Genomic DNA, 18,176 nt, shown 5'->3' on the forward strand with positions numbered 1-18,176 from the left:
TGGGAGTGTAACTAATTTGGGCCGCCCTACATATATTGACATTCTAACAATTCTGATCAGTTTACTTGCCCATATATGATAACGTCCAACACATGTATGCTCTAATGGGTTCTATTCTACAACTAAATGGTGATAGAGGGAAGTAGCTTGTCGAGCTTGCATGTAGCCAATGGCTTTCTTACCTCTGAGCTAACTACATCAGCCCATACCCGAAATACCCCTCCCCTTGACACACACATGGTCTGAAGAGTATATATATATATATATTTTAGAATATTTGAAGATCAATTGGGATGCTCATTTGGGGTGGTGTTGTGATAACATGTCATCAACAAACAAAGCCCCTGATCAAATGAAGCACATTGATATCGATAGACATGTTATCAAAAGAAATGTCAGATAGGGAAAAAAATGCAGTTCAAATCGATCCATCTTGACTCAACTAATCAAATCTGGCTCTGCCCGATTAAGTGATGGATCTTCCTCTGTTCCAAGATCCAACTAACAGTTCAAATCGATGGATCTTTACCCGGGTCTGCTATATATATGTAAATCAAAATTATTGTGAATGTTATTTGGGATAGGGTAGTAGCATCACTCAACATAGAACAATCATGTAAGAGGTAATTAAGCTCACCAAATGACGACATAAACCAACTAATCCATCTCTCCCAAAACTTTTCCCTTTCTAATAAATCAACATCCTTGTCTCTGGTGGGAATTAAATACACCAAACGCTCATCTAACGACATGTTCAATCATGCTAAAAATGCTGTATATATTTGTGAGTAGATAAGTTGCAAAAACAACCCGAAGGCTGAAACCGGTGCAAAATCTGCCAAAAATGGCTATTGGCAAAAAGAGCTACAAGCTAGGAGCTAAAAAGAGTGGTCTGTGTGCTCACTGATTGCGTTTTGTGCACATTAAATGATGACTCTTCACAACCATAACTTTAAAAAAAAGAATAGGAGATCATTTGGTTTAACTGTTAGCAATACTCCTCACCAAGGTTGAATGACGACTGTTTTATAAGAATAATCCATAATTATACAGATTCGATACCATTTTACCTAAAGATGGTTACTACTAGAAACTAATATATTGATTGTATGTTTACAGTAAGTATGCACAAATAATATATATGGACTCGTGCAAGTAACCGAAATCAGTGCCTACTACCACAACTTGGGCCGACGGATAAGCTCACATGGGGTTCCATTCTAAAACTCAATGGTTCCATTCTAAATACAACATACTTTCATAACCCCGACTTTCGGAATTTAATATACCAAAAGCTCACCTAAAGACGTGTTCGACCGCCGAAACCAATGATATCTTTTTGGAACTAACTTGGCTGCATCTTTTTAGGCTAAAGAAATACCGTATATTTGTGAGGAAGAAATAATTTGAAATTTTAGGTCCATAAGAAGTCGATGCTAATCTACACTATAACTTTTTCGGTTTGGCAAGCCACTAAAAGTGCGAGTGAATGTCGGAAATCAGTCTTTACACAAGAAAAGTGAGCGGATTTAGCATCTGGTTAATGCCAAAAAGCTAGATTCAGTTTGTTACCAGATTTGGTTAGAAAAATCCAGGTCCTCGTGCTGTTAACTAGAAGTGTTGGTGTGTCTAAGATTCTCATCAGAAATTAGTTTATTCGATTGAGAAATGGCTTCAAAAGTACATACCACTAAATAGTACTGCATCTTGTTTCGGCTTCTTACACCCCACCAAATTCATATCCCTGTGACAAGTTTCAAGAATTTGCTTCATTAAAAAAGACCGAACTTTTAAGAGCATTTCAAGAATACGTTAAAACAATAATAAAGAATTGAACATCAGTAACCTCTTCAATTTTTGTCCGTATAAAGGAGTTGACGTCTTCCGTTGCATCACACAACCCAAAACTTGTATCTATCAACCGAAGCTTTGGAGTAGTAGATTGTCCATTGGTAAAAGTTGTTATTTTTGGACAATCTCTTATTTTGAGGGTATCTAATGATGGCCAATGAATAGTCTCCATCCCTAAGCAAAAGCCCTTGAGACTCCAAAGGTAGCGAAGGGTTAGCGATCTTAGACAAGGAAACTCCACCTCGTTCTCTCTTCTGTCATCATCATGTTCCCTTTCATCTTTTTTGTGGTCCCCGTTGAGTCTTCTTCCATCATCATCTTCATCTTCTTTTCTATCGTTGTTTTGTTTGTCTTCTTCTTCATCATCTTCGTCTTCTTCATCTTCTTCATCATCTTCATGATCTTCATCATCTTCATCATTTTCATCATGATCTTCATCTTCTTCATCATTTTCATCTTCATCTTCTTTTTCATCTTCCACCACGATTGCTTCCATTTCTGGGCAGTAGCTTATAACTAGCTCTTGGAGTTGCAATAAACTACCAACCATGGAAATAGTAAATACATGCTTTAAACTATAACAAGTATGGATAGACAGCCTAGTTAGGTTTGGAAACTTCAATACTGTCCACTGTTTGGTCTTCCATAAACACTTGATATCAGACAAGTAATAGAATTCCATCTCTCTTACTTCCAGAACAGAATGTGTTTGCTGGTTCAAACCACTGCTCATTTCGAATGTTTTGAATACCCCCCCCTCCCCTGAACACCATGATATTTCTATCTTTTCAATCTTCCGAAGATGCTGCAACTCATTGTGTCCAATTATAAATCTCCGATTCCATCTTCCACTTACATGAACATTGATCAAGTGATTGTAGAACCAGGGCATCCTCGTTCTTGGTGAAATAGGGGGGAGTGAGGTGGTTGAACCATCCAAACTTGGATCATATGGAACCTTCTGCTGGAAGATACATACATTTGACAGGATTACGTACTAATCATCATAAAAAATAAAAAATAAAATAAAAACATACCTCTACTTCTTCTTGTTGTTGTTGCAAGAAGGCAGCAGTAGTTGTAGGAGGAGGATGATGGAACAAGTTGTTGATTTTGCCCCATTCCACACTATTTTCTCCCATGTCTGATTCCACGTATTTGAGCATCGGAGTATTCGAGTGACCTTCTGTAAACATTCTCATTTTTGGGCATTTCAGTATCACAACTCTATCCAATACAGGCCATCGAAAGTCATTCGTACCCAAGAAAAAACCCTCAAGATTAGGTAGACTATGTAATTTGATAGACTTGAGGGACCGGAATACATCAGAAGATGATGATGAGGATGTGGTGTGGTTTTCATCTTCTTCTTCCTCATGCTCCTTGACAATCACTCGGATACCAGGACACGATCTTATTTCTAAATGTTGGAGTTTGGTGAGGCTTTGAAGAGTGGAAAAAGGGAATACATCTCTCAATTGGGGACAATTAAAGATATACACCATCCTTAGATTACGCAAATCAGGAAGAATCCTAATACTAGTAGTAGTAGTATTTGTTAATGTTAACGATGATGATACGACTCCACCACCACTATTATTATTATTATTATTATTATTATTATTATTATTATTATTATCGCCACTTCCTTCCCCTGTTCTGACATCATTAACCACCACCCTCCTTTTTATTTCGAACACATCTTTCATTGATTTACAGTAAGATATTCTCAATTCTTGGAGATGTTGCATATGGGCTAATGCATAGGATGGAATCGCACATGAGAGCGCAATGCATTTCCATATCTTTATAACTCTGGAGTATTGACACAAAGACCACCGAAGAGCAACAACTTCTTCTCCTCCAGGCTGCACACCATCATAAATAAATCATTCAATGTATGATTTAATATATTTATATTTATCAAAAAACAAAGCACACTCCATCTACCAGTAGTATATTTATCAAGCTACCAAACTACAATATTTATATTTATATAGTTATATATATACTAAACTAAATTAAACCCGGTTAACTAAAAATTCTAATCAAATATTTTTTAAAATATGATAAAGCTCTTTATATAACTTAGAGAGGATTATTTTTTGATTAGTTGACAATTGTGAAAGATTGCCATATAGTATTTTTTATGATTTGTCATACTTACATTAATTTTCTAATTTTAAGCATTCTTTTAAAAATTATATTTTATCCTATTCATCATTAAATAATAACCAAAAAAACTAAAAAATGAAAAATAATAAAAAAAAAAATCGGTTAACAAGTAGGCTATTATATTATTTTAATTTTAATTTAATTATCATTATAATAAATTGATCCATGTATATCTTTTAAAAAAAACTTAATGATATATTCACATATTATTATTATTATTATTATTATTATTATTATTATTATTACAAATTGCTCTATGTATATCTCTTAAATTCAAGTTATATGATTTTACAAGTTTGTACGGTATTTTTTATGCAAATTTATATAATTAGGCTACAGATCAAAATATTTTTATCTATATCATTTTGAAGTTTGATATTTTTTTCTTTATTTTTATTTTCTTATGCAAGTTTATATCCGATTCCAGCATTACATTACATTACATGTTCATTTATATAATTCTTAATTATATTATTATTATTTATAACTCTTTTTCAAAACAATAGCGAAATAACATTGACCCGTACCTTTATAAATTTAAGTAAAGATATTTATGATCTTACGTGATATTTCTCTTTTTTTGCCAAATAAAGTTTTTTCTTATGTGACATGTTGTTGTTAATAATTCTTTAGTGTTCACAATTTTTTTAAAACATTTCTTTTTTAAAAATTCCTAAAAAATAACTGCACGAAATCAAAATTTGGATTGTTATTTAAATTTTACATAATCTAAATGCTTTAATATCAACATAGAGCCATAGAGGGTGTTCATGACTACGTTTTAAAGTGATCATTTTAGTATTATGTTTTGAAAACACAAATAATCTAAAAAAGTGAATGAAAGTCAAAGTGATTACTTAATTTTGGAAATTTGGAACACATTTTTGGAAAATCATGTACACATGATTGTTACAAAATGTAATTTTGAAAATGTAAAGTTAATTTTGAAAATGTAAAATTTTGTTTGAAAACATAACACCAAACGCCTATAGTTAATATTACATTTTTGGAGTATTAGTTAGGAAAATTATGTAATTTTAGGTCCTTCTGAAATTCGAATTCCTCTTTATCAAGTATGCTACGATAATAATATATTAAATAAAACTTTATTTTATGTATTTTCTAACAAACTTATTTTATATTGATTTTTAATCGTTTAGGAGTATTAAAAATAACATACATTATCTACTCCATAGGCGGACCTACATAGAACCTAGGGGTAGCCCGGGCTACAGGTCCGCTATATCCATGTAGTGTAATTTTTTTTGGAAAATGATGTATTATTTATTGGTTTCACGGGTCAAACAAATATGGGATACCCGTCAATGTAATTATTTCAAAACTTTTAAAAGATTATCCTAATAATAAAACTCATAAAGACATACTTGTGCAATTAAATGATAAATGAAAACTTCCAAAGTGTAAAAAAACTGTTAACAACCATTAAAATTAGCAAAAAATCCTAAAAAATCGTAATAATTTAGTCGGTATCGTTATTTACATTGATATAAGGTCAGCAATAAAAAAATTGTGCTACCCGTCACTATGAATCCTAGGTCCGCCACATTCTATTCATTATATTATTATTATTTATTATTACTTTATTACCGTCCAACGAACGGGTTTAATCTAGTTGATAATAAGATAAAAACAAATAAGCTATAATTTTGTATAGTTAAAAGAAAGTATATAATTTTAGTGGATGACAAAAATTCGATAACACACAACACTATCTATTTAATAGCAAAAATATTAAAAAACTATCGAAATGAGGATGCATACTATTTTTTTCATTGATATATAACTTTGGCATAACAATATTTTTTAATTTGTATACTGAATTGTGGTCAAAATAAGGGATTATTACCCATGAATGTAATTAACTATGACCAAATGTTATGTAAAGATCTTGTAAATTGTCTATGTGATATAATGAACTTTCAAATCCCGATTATTAAATGTACATGACTAATCAAAAACCTACACGTGGCAGATTGTGTGGTTGTTACATATACCTTAGTACATTCAATAACCAGAATTTGAAAGTTCATTATATTACATATACATTTTACGAGATCTTTACATAAAATAGATATTTTATCATAGTTAGTTATATCCATAGATAATAATCCCTCCAAAATAATTGATGTATTTGACAGATAAAGAAATTAATAAGTTAAGTGATCACACTTAATCGTTAAGTGACATCTAAGAAAATATGGTTGCTTATTGAGTTAGTTATCAATATTCATCTTTTAACTTATCTTTTAACTTATAACTACAGTATGTAAAAATGGTCCACCTTGATAATTAATGAAAATACGGTTTGATTCACAAAATTTACTAGTTCATAGTTAAGAAACATTAAGTTAAATCTACGGTTACTAAAGAAAGTTCCAAAGTTATATTAAGTTTCAAAAACCAAAATTAGTTCAAAATATATACACCCATCTCTAATATATATTAAAGGAGAAATTTTAAATAATTATATAAAGTAATCTCTACCCTCCATTAAATTTCCATCTTTAATCTCCACCATTAGATCAAATTGCTTACATCATCTTTTTAGTCCTCCGACTTTAAATAATTTTCTTAAACTAAAAATAATATTAATTCCACATATTTATCTATCTATCTTTGTATTTATCAAAAACAAATTAAAATAATAATATCTATCTTTTATATTCTTAACAATTCGATAGCTTATTTTTTTTCTTAGGGCTTTTTAATCATGAGCTCGTGTCACAAAAATATATTTACAGATGAGAATATTTATATTTTGGATATTGATATTCTAAAATGATATACTTTTATGTATGTGATTTGGAAGTTGTCACTAGAATCGTGATCTCGTGTTATATACAAATTTCGTACATATGAACTTGGTGTAATTTGCTCTAATGATTGACTAATATATATTTACTTTCTAATATAAAAATACAAGATATTTACAAAAAAATTTATAACTATGTTATATATACTTGAAAGTAATCAAAGAAAAAAATAAAATGTCCAATTTGTAGTTTTTTCAAAGCAAATGAAGATGTAGAAAAGTATTTATGTTTTCAATGTTAGTTTGTGTAATTGATTTTATTTTATTTTTTATTCTTACAGTATCTTATACTTTTAATATTTTTTTTTCCATTATGTCAGTATTTTTATATGTATAAATATATTTTTTTTATATGATTCCCCCATGTTTCACGCGGGTTATAATCTAGTTAAAATAAAACTAATTTTTAAATGCACGCAAGTATTAATCAAACTTACAATTTGTAAATTTGAATTTATATCTCAACATTTTTGTTGTTATGAAGCAATTGTTAACTTGGATTTTATTGAGTTTGTTATGGTATATATATATATATATATACACACAATATAAAGTTAAGTTATAGTTACTTAGTTAGCACAAAAGTGATAGAATGAAGAGATTAATGAGTGAATTTATGATTTTGTATTAATGATGATGCTATGTATTTATGATAATTCTTATGATGTTAATGAGGTTGTTCATGCATTGTATTAGAGTTCGTGTGATAATGTAATGATTTATGAGATAACTTATGATTGTATGTTAATGGTGAGGTTAATGATGTTATTCATGCATTGTGCTAAAGATAAAACCGATTTTATAGCTTTGGGTGATGAAAAGGTTTTTGTGTTAATGGTATTGTGCTAAAGATATATGAGAGAGTTAGTATTTTGGATGGACATATTTTTGTTGTTATGAACCAATTGTTAACTCGGATTTTATTGAGTTTGTTATGGTATATATACGTATAACTGATCTTTTATTTAATCTGTGCTTTATTTAATTTTCAGCTCATCATAGCCATTTATTGGGGTTTTCTTTTAAAATTAAACTTGAAAATTTTCATATTTTATGTTATTATATATCATAGTTGTCTACAAAATATGTACGTATCTATGAATTATTATTAAATTTTACGAGTATTTGTTAATTATGTGTGTTAGTGTTAATGTGTATTAATAGTAACATATTAATATGAATGAATACAGACCCAATTATCAGTTAGTATACCAATCGACTGATTGGCTCCATTTACATAAGCCCAACCATTCATATCCCACGTGATGAATACAAACAGTATCAATTTTGATTAATTCAGATAAAGGTTAAAACGTTGGGGGATGTTTTGGCTTCCAAAATCCTCATACAGTTTGTGTCGAAATCATCAACTTTAAACTCTATCTTCATCATCAATATTAACCTACAACTTATATGACTTATAACCTCTGGCCAGCGTAGTTGACACTCCATCTTCATCAATTAATGGGTGCGCTCAAGAAATCAATTCTTTGAAGACACTGTGCTCTGATCATATCAAAGGCTATGTGAGGCGAATGAAATCATCTTGAGGGTCAAACATACACATTTCGGGTGACTCAGAAAGGTTAATTTTGTTATGGTATTATTCTATGTATTCATGTGTTTTTTTTTAAAATTTATTTATTCATTGATGATGAGCCGATGTCATAGGCACCAGGATTTTGATGCAATAGAGGCTGGACAACCTGGACTTTCTTCGAATGAAGTGTGAATTTTATTGGTATGTATTTTAATATAGATCACATACAAGTTGATTTCTTCTCTGTTTAGCCTACAACAATTATCATTTATGGTTTTCTTGGGAATGCAACAATCTAAACGGGAGATTCATGGGCACATTTATAGTTATGTTAAAAACTATAAATATGGAACGACCGTCAATGCGGACGATTTCTTGGACAGGTAGTAGGAAAGGGGTTTATTGATTCTATGTTGTAGGGTTGTGACAACCGTCATCTGAGTATCCCGTCCGATTGTACTTTTCCGTTCGTCATTTCTATGGCTAGTCATGTACGTGTCAGTATAGTTCGTCATTGGCCAATTTAGGGCATGTACGTGTGCTTTTGTAAGACATTAAGTATTAATGAAGCGAGTTTATGTTCATCCGGGTTCTAGTGCATTTAATACTTAGAGATTTGGTGCGAGTGTTTGTGTTCGAAGGAATATTAGTTGTCATGTAGAAATGCCAAATAATCGGAAAATACTTAAAAATGAACTAATGAGATTATAATAATTAATTATAATCATATTTGTAACCGTTGGAAAGCTAGTCGAAAAATATATTCATTTATGTCTTTTAAAATTTTAAATGGGACGCTGAGTCTCTTTAAGTTGTGAGTCAAACGTATCCGGTTAAAGAGTCAAACTTGGGTTGAGAGGCTAGGAGGCTACTAACTCTCCCCACTCTCTCTCCAAAAAGCTTTGCTACCCCATCTTTACTAGCCTATTTTATCTTTCTAGAAATCTACCTACTTTGTTTATCAAAATCCAAGATCTAAGTTTTTATCATCAATTTGTTCATAGATCGGTTGTTACTACCCGATTTCATAACTAAATCGTGAGTTTTATTGCTTAAATCCCGTTTTTAGTTTAGATATAAAAGTTCATTTTATTTTATAAACTTTAATCTTCAAAAAAATCAAGAAAGAAAACAATTATGGGTAAAGAAAGTATGTCAAATTTTTAAGTTTATGTTTTTAAACTAGATCTATAGCTTTTACAACCCAAAAACTAGCTAAATCGTGATCGCGATTTGTTGTGCTTGTACCAATGCAAGTACCTGTTCATTTAGATTTTTTTCTATGTAATGCCATGTCATGCTGTGCTTTCGTGACATCCGGATATTCCACCGTAGTTGGGGTGTTACAAGGGTGTAGCCTACATGTTGAATTGTGAGAAAGCCATGGATATATGTATGTATATCTATCTATATGCATATATACCTAGATTTATATTTATTTGAATATAGTTATATACATATGTTTGTAGGTCTGTATATGATAACATTTAAATCTGTTTATCGAAATATGTACATGGTATGTTAGTTGGCATCACAATTTTGGCACTAAAATCTATGATGGTATTAGCTGGTATATTAGTTCTTATCTTTTGTTTATATGTATTTGTAACAACCCTCTTCAAGTATTGTACTAAATTGTTTATGTTGGTGTTGGCGTCACTTAGATGTGATTGATTATGTGACGGCTATTGGTAGTCCTTCCATCAAATCAAGGCCACCGAGAAACAATTGAATTTAGCCTCAAAAAACGACAGCCTGTCGACAAGTACGAAAGAAATATGCTCTTATACATTGTATAAGGTCCAACCGGGTGTCTTACATTGCTTTCTTTTCTTTGTCAGCGGCCAGCAGGTTAGTGTCACGTTATGAGGGACTCTCGGTGACCAACTGGTAACCAAGTAAGAAAAAAAGGTCTTTGCTCTATGTTATCATCTTGACATTCATGAGCACCAAATACTATGAGTACTCCATTTTACTACTTACCGGCTCTCTTCCCTGTTTTAGAACCCAACTTGATGCTTGGAGTTTTCTTGCAGATCAGTTGTGTATCTCAAGGTCATCTTATACGCTCATTACTGATGATTATGACATACTCACATTAAAAGCTTTCAAATCTATGCTGAGGTAATAACAAATCTTGTATTTGGTTTCGAGTGTATGCAGATCATTAGTATACCTAATCATGTGTCTTTTTGGTAGTGGTGTGGACGTACATGATGGTGTGTACCAGTTTTTCAGGAACACCGCAGAGATGAGACATTTGAACAATTTATGCGTTGGTCGAATGTAGAGAACTGAGGCCTACCTTTAATTTGAAGTTTTGGTACTTGCATTGGTACAAGCACAATTTCTCCAGCTCGTCGGGTCGTAATGGACCAAGTTCCAGATCTAAATCTAAAGTAGCAAACACTTCCGGGTCGCAAATCGCGATACGAGGTCGTATTTTGTCTCTGGGTCGTATTTAAATGCGAGGTCGCATTTTGTTGACATCGTATTCATTTTCTAAAAACGAGGTCGTAATAGTGCAACCAGGTCGTATTCCGTATTCTGCTTTTGAAAGTTGGGGTCGTATTTATGTTTTGCTAAGAATCTGACAAGACAATTAATGTGGTCGTGTAGTCCAATATTATTATTAACCAGCAATTATGGCTTATTTCTCCAATAAAAAAAACGTCAAAAAAAAAAAAAAAATCGGAAATCGTGATTTGAAATGTGAACCGAAGCATGTCAAATACTAACTAGCGTTGTACCTGCGCAATGCAGCGGGGAATAAGAAAAAAACGCTGGTGGTTTGATGGTGGTCTGTGGGGCGGTGGCGATGAAAAAGAAAAAAATAAGCCGGCGGCAGTGGATGGTGGTTTGATGGTGGTTTTTGGGGCGATAATGGATGGTGTTTATGGGGGATAACGTACATAAAAGGTGGATTGCGGCGGTGGATGGTGGTATTTGGGGCGGTGGTGGATGGTGTTTATGGGGGGAGAAAATCAGAGAAGGGGGGAGAGAGAGAAAATCGGAAATCGGATGAACGTATGTGTGTGTAATGAGCGTGATGGAGAAAAAATAGGGTAGTGTAAATTAGGAGGGCATAAAAGACATTTTAAAGGTAAGATGTTAAAAGGGGGTGGGGTAGTTTGCTTATTAATGGAGTATAGATTGGACATTTGAGCTAGTAATTAATGCACCTAAAATCTTGTTTTGGTGGCCGAAATTTAATCCTCGCGAGAACATTGGACATAATTGTTTTCCCATGAATAAATTAATATTTATGTGATGCTTAATCAAATATAACTAGACTTTGAAATAGTTAATTAAGTAATTATAATTAAGAGCTAAGTACATAATAAACCAACCAGTAGAACAACTTTTAATCACATGACACTTAATGACATTTCTTAAGACATTAGTATATGACATAAACATGTACATTGGAATTCTAGTACTTATCGTGTGATTTGTGGCAGTGTGAGACATTTGGACTGTTCAAGTGCTTATCGTGACTGTTCCAGTTCAAGATCATTGTGCTAGGTCATTTATACTTGTTCATCTTTTCAGGTGAGTTTCGTAGCCCCACTTTTACGTTCTTTGGGTGAAAAGTATACAAATGTTTTCTAACAGTTTATCGATTACTTTTTTTTTTATCATGTGCAATATATATATTGATTATTGAGCCGTGCATTTAGAGTTACTTGTTCATGTTCATTACTTGGTACCAAGTCGGCCCGTGTTCATGGGATTCGTTCATTAGTGCCATTGGGATACGTTCCTGGTACTAGTCCCGGCCGTATGTGCATTAGGTCATTATTTGTCATTGTGTGCTTACTTGTGTGTTGAAGACATTTGGTATGTAACTCTAAGCTCTTACATATATTGTACAAAATTTTCATGTTCAAGAATCGACAAGTTTTCATGTTCATCGCTAGTTCTTTCGTACAAAAACCTATGAACTCACCAACCTCGTGTTGACATATTTTAGTATACTTTTCAGGTGATCAGGCTAGACATGGATGAAGTAGCTACGAGCAGGAGCTTGGATCGAGGAACTGGCGCATATTTTGTTAGATTTTATTCAGGGATATGCGCTCTAGATAGCGTTCCTTGATTGACTTTTGATTCACAGGCTTAATGCCTTGTATGCACCCCATTTGAGGGTTGAGTGTTGTAATGACATACTAGTACATTGATCATTTATGCATGTTGTGTTGACGTTCATGTGCGATTTGTTGTGCTTGTACCAATGCAAGTACCTGTTCATTTAGATTTTTTTTATGTAATGCCATGTCATGCTGTGCTTTCGTGACATCCCGATATTCCGTCGTAGTTGGGGTATTACAGAATGGTATCAAAGCCGTGGTTATAGAGAATTATGTGGATTGGCCTAGACTATAACCTAAGTACCTCATGTAGCATATATAATAGGAATTTATATGTGCATCCTTGACGTGCTAACGTCACCTTCGTTATGTTCTTGTGCATTGTGTTGGTGTTCATGTTCATGAGATGGTGTTAATGGTCATTGTTCATGTGCTTACGTGTGCATGTGCACGTGCATTCTGATGTGGTTGGACTGATTACTTATGTTATATTAGAGTAAGATGAAATGATGACACTAACTAGTATTACAGATAAGGTAGCAAGGAAACGCTTGATCAACGTTCTGCGATTATCTTCCTGTTTTGCGACAGTTTTTGACCTCATGGATTGCACTTGTAGTTAGAGTGTGGTAGCAACTCTGGGCTGTTTAATGGGTGTTGGTGGGGTGGAGGGTTAGCCGCTGGTACACCCTGTATACATACTGTGCCAATACCTAGAGAACATACCAGTACTGTGATCCGACCTTATATTAGATGTACTAGGGGAGTGGAGGGTTAGCCGCTAGTTTACCTTGTATACAAACACCGCTAGTGCATCGGATGCAGGTGTTAGATTCGGACCATATTTTAACTGCGATGGTTTAGGGTTATAATATTTATAGTTTATTTATATTAGTAGTATGTTGATATGAATGGCATGATTAGGACAAGCTCATAATAGGGTGCTTACAGATAAGATTCGAGCGTGTCAATTGAGTGCAACGTGTGACATCGACATCATCAAGTGTTTCTTCCTGACTAACTTTTTATCGTGGCTTACTTACGTGTGTGTAGGACAATGGTGAGGACGAGAGGCAATACTACTGCTGCGAACAGAGGTGGCCGTGGTGGTGATCGTGGTGAAGGCCACGGTGGTGGTCGTGGTGGTGGTCGAAGAGGTGGACGTGTTGGAGGCTGTGGAGGTGGTCGGGGTAATGCTGTTGAAGAGCTCGTAAATGATCAACCCTAGAATCAACCCAACCAAGAGATGATAATATGATCACTCAAGTAGTCAACACAGTTCTAGCACAAAGAACCGCGGAAGCTAACATTGTACATGTAGTTGCTAATGGTGATCAAGCTAATGCTGAAGATGGACAAGGTGGTGGTGAGTATTATGAGAATGTTGAGGAGGGTATACGACTATATGGGTTGGAGAGGTACCAAGGAGACCCAGAGATGGCGTGAAGAAGGGATGTACTTATAAGAACTCAAAGACTGTGGTGTTCAAGATTATGATGGTAGGGGTGGAGCTGTTAAGTTTGTTCAGTGGTTGGACAAGATGAAAGCAGTGATTGGCATCAGTGAGTATATACCTGAACAGAGGGTCATACGTGGCAAACTCTTTTACTGTTGATGCCTTTTCATGATGGAATACCCAGCTGCGAATCAGAGGTAAAGAACAGCTGAGGGAATGTCTTGGTATAATTTCAAGGAAATGATGCAAAGGAAGTTTTGCTCAGAGATTGAGTTACAAAGATGGAACGAGAATTTCTTGATCTCAAGATGGTAGGTGCTGACCATGCTGGTTACACTACCCGTTTCACTGAATTGTCAAGATTGGTTCCACATTTGGTTTCACCAGAGTAAAAAAGTGTGGAGAAGTACCTTCGCGGATTGGTTCCTCAAGTTAAAGCAACCATGGCTGCAGTTCGCCCTCTTACTCTCGAAGAAGCTATGTTGAGGTCTGAAGCCATGACTGATGAGTTGGTGCAGTGTGGCATGTTGATGCACGTTGATGTGACAACAGCAACTTAGATTTGATATGTCGTTTAGATTAAGACATTATGTTATTTTATGTCGTATCTATATATGTAATTGATAGATTATGGACTTTATGTTTTGGTAATGATCGGTTACATGTTTTGGTGTTATATATGTTATGTATGATGTTTGTTGTGTGTTATGCAAGTACAAACATAATATGTGTTAGGATTCTTGTTGATGAAATACTAAGGAATATAACTAAGTCTTATATCTAACGAAGATAAGTATATCTTCGTTAGAGGCAAACGAAGATAAACTTTGTTTGGTACAAACGAAGATTAACTTCGTTACATGGCTGGGCAGCTAAGTTAGTAAAAACAAAGCCCAGCAAGCCCAGTTCGATCTGAAACATATATATACGAATGAATACGCTAAATTGAGTGAAGATATTCGACATACACGTACTCCAGACCACTAAGTTCGTTCTATAGCTATAGAAACGAATATAGTATCATACTGCTGATTATCTACTTGATAATTAAGCGATATACACGTTAACTAATCAAACTAGTTATCTCGTGAGGATTCCGCACTCACGATATAATAATAGACGATCTCGAGAGCGATCTGTAGCTACCGAGGGACTCACAAGTGGTATCAGAGCCAATCGATATCTTATCGAAGGTTCGAGATCGTTTGTTTGATTATTTTCTCTCAAAACAACCTCCTGATACCCTAACTGTCGCTAAATTTGTTTTCTCAAACGAATTTAGCAAACGAACTTAATCTCATCTTCGTTTCAATCTCTTCAAACGTATTTAGCTTTATTTTCGTTAAGTTCCTTCAAACGAATTTAAAGTTATCTTCGTTCATTCTCACCTTACGAATTTAGCTTTATCTTCGTTGTTTCCTCAAACCAAGTTAATCCTATCTTCGTTTCTTTCCTTCAAACGAACTTAATTTTATCTTCGTTAAGTTGCAGCAAACGAATTTAAACAATGGCTTCCTCGTCAACCAACACCTGCTGTTGCACAATACCTAAATTCTCTTGTCTATCATGATCATGTCGTTGGACGTACTAATTCTCCACCGAAGTTAGTTTCATTGGCTGACTTCTGGGCGTGGAGAGGCCGATTTGAAGATTATATTCAACGAGAAGATTTGAACATGTGGATTATGATCACTGAAGGATATGAATGGCCAACTCTTACTGTAAACGGTGTTACAACTAACTAATTACAAGTAGGAGAGTTAAAAGGCGAAGAAAAATCTTTGTATGCTTTGAAGTTAAGGCTCTTTCAACTCTTCGGATGTGCATTCCTCAAGAATTAGTGCACCTGTTTCCTAAATAGGAGAAGACTTCAAAGCAATTGATGCTATGATCTCAGAGAATGTGAATCCTAGAGGAAATCCTTATTGAAGCAAAATAGAACTAAGATGCTTAAGAAACATTTGATTGCTTTAATGCTACCAAGAACGAACTAGTTGAGGATCTTATCTTGAGATTTCAACATCTGCTTGCTGAGTTAGCCTATTTTGATCTTAGGTACTCCTACTGAGATAGTGGATAAATTCTTGGATGGTTTGCCGAAAGCTTATAAAGAGTTTCGTCATGGATTGCAAGAAAGAGCTGATTATGCATCTCTTCGTATTGATGGTGTTATATCCACATTAAGAAACAGAGAAATGAAGGATAAGGCAAAGGATCTCCAAGACAACTTCACACAAGATCCATCTCTCTATCATGCCACTATGAAAAATCCTACAACTGATGTTAATGCATTCTTTTCTAGGGTTGGTACTTCTGGCACAAAAGAAAGTTCTAATTGTGTTATGGATGGAGATGATTCTGCTGGTTTCATGGCTTCTGATGCTGGTTACAAGGCTCGAAAGACTAATGAGAATGCAAAGCCAGGAAATATGACATTTGGTAACTTTTCATCTACTTCTGCTGGTTACAAGTCTATGCCCATGGATATGAAATCCGCTGAGGGAAGGATGAATGTATTTGCCGCAATGTGTGCTGCACATGAAGCTTTTGTTGCAGGAAGGATCACAGATCCAGCACTCATTGATGAAGATTATGACCAAATAGATCCCGATGAGTTGAAGAAATGGATCTGAAATGGAATTTGGCGATGATCACCAGGAGAGTACAACGGTTTATGCAACGACAGGTAGACAGCTTATTGGGGGTACTCAGGGCTTTGACAAGTCAAAGGTTAAGTGCTATATTGCGATGGCTTAGGACATTTGCCAAAGAATGTCAACGACCAAAGAGAGATGTCAATGTTACCCCTACCCGTCAAGATAGAGGTGGTAATCGTCCTTTTAATCCGAATGCAAGTAGAGCTCTCTTGTGACTGATGATACTACTGGAAATGGCAATGACAAGGCTATCGTAGCTGCTCAACCTGATGGTTCTTATGTCTGGAATCTTCCACAGGATGAGACCATAATGCTTATTTGGCCGAAATAGTTGATGATATGGCTCAAGATAGTAGATTCTGTTGAGGATTTCTTGGACACCACAGTTTACCACAATGATGAGCATTTGTATGACAATGTTCAAAGCTCGAACTTAGATCTTCTGCTCAGGTATGACACTGATTCTGAGTCTGATGAAGAGGTTGAGGTTTATGACATGAAAGATTCTTGAGAGATGCACGCTGCTGAGAACAAAGACGATTCTGCTTCTGAAAGGTTGAAAAGACAATTGAAGAGCAGATGAAGGAATATGAAATTCCAGCAGGCATGAGTGTGGATGACTTTGTCGCTTACATGGCCGACTGCAAAGAAGCAAATCAATAGGTATCTTACTCTCTACTACTATTGTTCATGTTTGCAAAATTGTTAATCGAATGTTTGATGAAATTGAACAAAAGAATGACTAATTAAGCATTTAGAATATTTGTTATGCTGCTCATGAAGAAAGAGATAAGTTGATTAAAAAAGATTTACTGTCACTGATAGAGAAAAATTTTAAAGGATAGGATTAAATCTTTAGAGTCTGACATTAGTGCTATGAAAGACAAAGTTAAACATGTTGTGGCTGTAGAAAGAGTAGGTGGTGAAGCTTATGCATTGTTAGCTAAAAGTGTGCTACAATTGAGAAAGAACTGGTTGATGCTAGAATAGAAATAGTGGATTACAAGCTAAGGTTGATTCTGCTAGACATGATGAGCTTTCAATGCATATGAAAAAGTTTGAGGATTCTCCATCTAAGAGTTCTGACACTGCTAAGGTTTCTTACAATAGCTTGCCTCCTCCTTTCAACAATAAATATACTCCTGTAGAACCCAATATTCCTGAAGTCCTACTTCAACCTAGTGTTGATGTTGGTAAATTGAAAGACTCGACTCCTAAGCCTAATTTGACTGAGGAGACAGCAGAGTCTAAAGTATTTCTTCTCACCTACCAAGGAAGAGAAATTGAAGGTGTCGTCCTAGATTCGTCACTTCTTATGGTCAGAAAAACAATATTACTCACTTTACACTTCGTAAGAGTAGTAGGGTCTACACTGAGTTAGAATTTCCGTTATCATCTATTGACCCTAAGAGGATTGATAAAGTCTGGGATGTTGATATTAAGGATATGAAGCGATTAAGTCAGTTGCGTCAAACTCCTTTACCTAAGCAGTCTAGGATAGTCAATCTGAAGATGAATTAGTTGTTATGTCGAAGCAACTAGGTTTTGAAGCATATCTTAATGCCTGCTCAAA

The 18,176-nt window shown here is 34.4% G+C and overlaps 1 protein-coding gene across 1 annotated transcript; it reads right to left on the minus strand.

Moving 5' to 3' along the window:
- Nucleotides 1–1,892: 1,892 nt before the first annotated feature.
- On the minus strand, nucleotides 1,893–13,094 carry LOC122590836. Its single transcript, XM_043763007.1, has 4 exons — nucleotides 13,020–13,094; nucleotides 2,889–3,719; nucleotides 2,417–2,812; nucleotides 1,893–2,105 (listed from the first exon to the last, which is right to left on the minus strand). Exons 1-4 carry the CDS (start codon nucleotides 13,092–13,094, stop codon nucleotides 1,893–1,895), a joined length of 1,515 nt encoding a protein of 504 aa, XP_043618942.1.
- Between the last annotated feature and the right edge of the window lie 5,082 nt (nucleotides 13,095–18,176).

Source organism: Erigeron canadensis, chromosome 3 (genome assembly GCF_010389155.1).
Source record: "Erigeron canadensis isolate Cc75 chromosome 3, C_canadensis_v1, whole genome shotgun sequence".
NCBI lineage: Eukaryota > Viridiplantae > Streptophyta > Magnoliopsida > Asterales > Asteraceae > Erigeron > Erigeron canadensis.

Excerpts from the sequence above, each read along its gene's own strand:
- LOC122590836 (XM_043763007.1), bottom strand. The coding sequence starts at position 13,094 with ATGAGGTCAAAAACTGTCGCAAAACAGGAAGATAATCGCAGAACGTTG. Across the intron at positions 2,813-2,888 it reads AACAACAAGAAGAAGTAGAG|AAGGTTCCATATGATCCAAG; the intron begins GTATGTTTTTAT and ends ATCTTCCAGCAG. Across the intron at positions 2,106-2,416 it reads CTTGTTATAGTTTAAAGCAT|AAGAGAGAACGAGGTGGAGT; the intron begins GTATTTACTATT and ends TGATGATGACAG.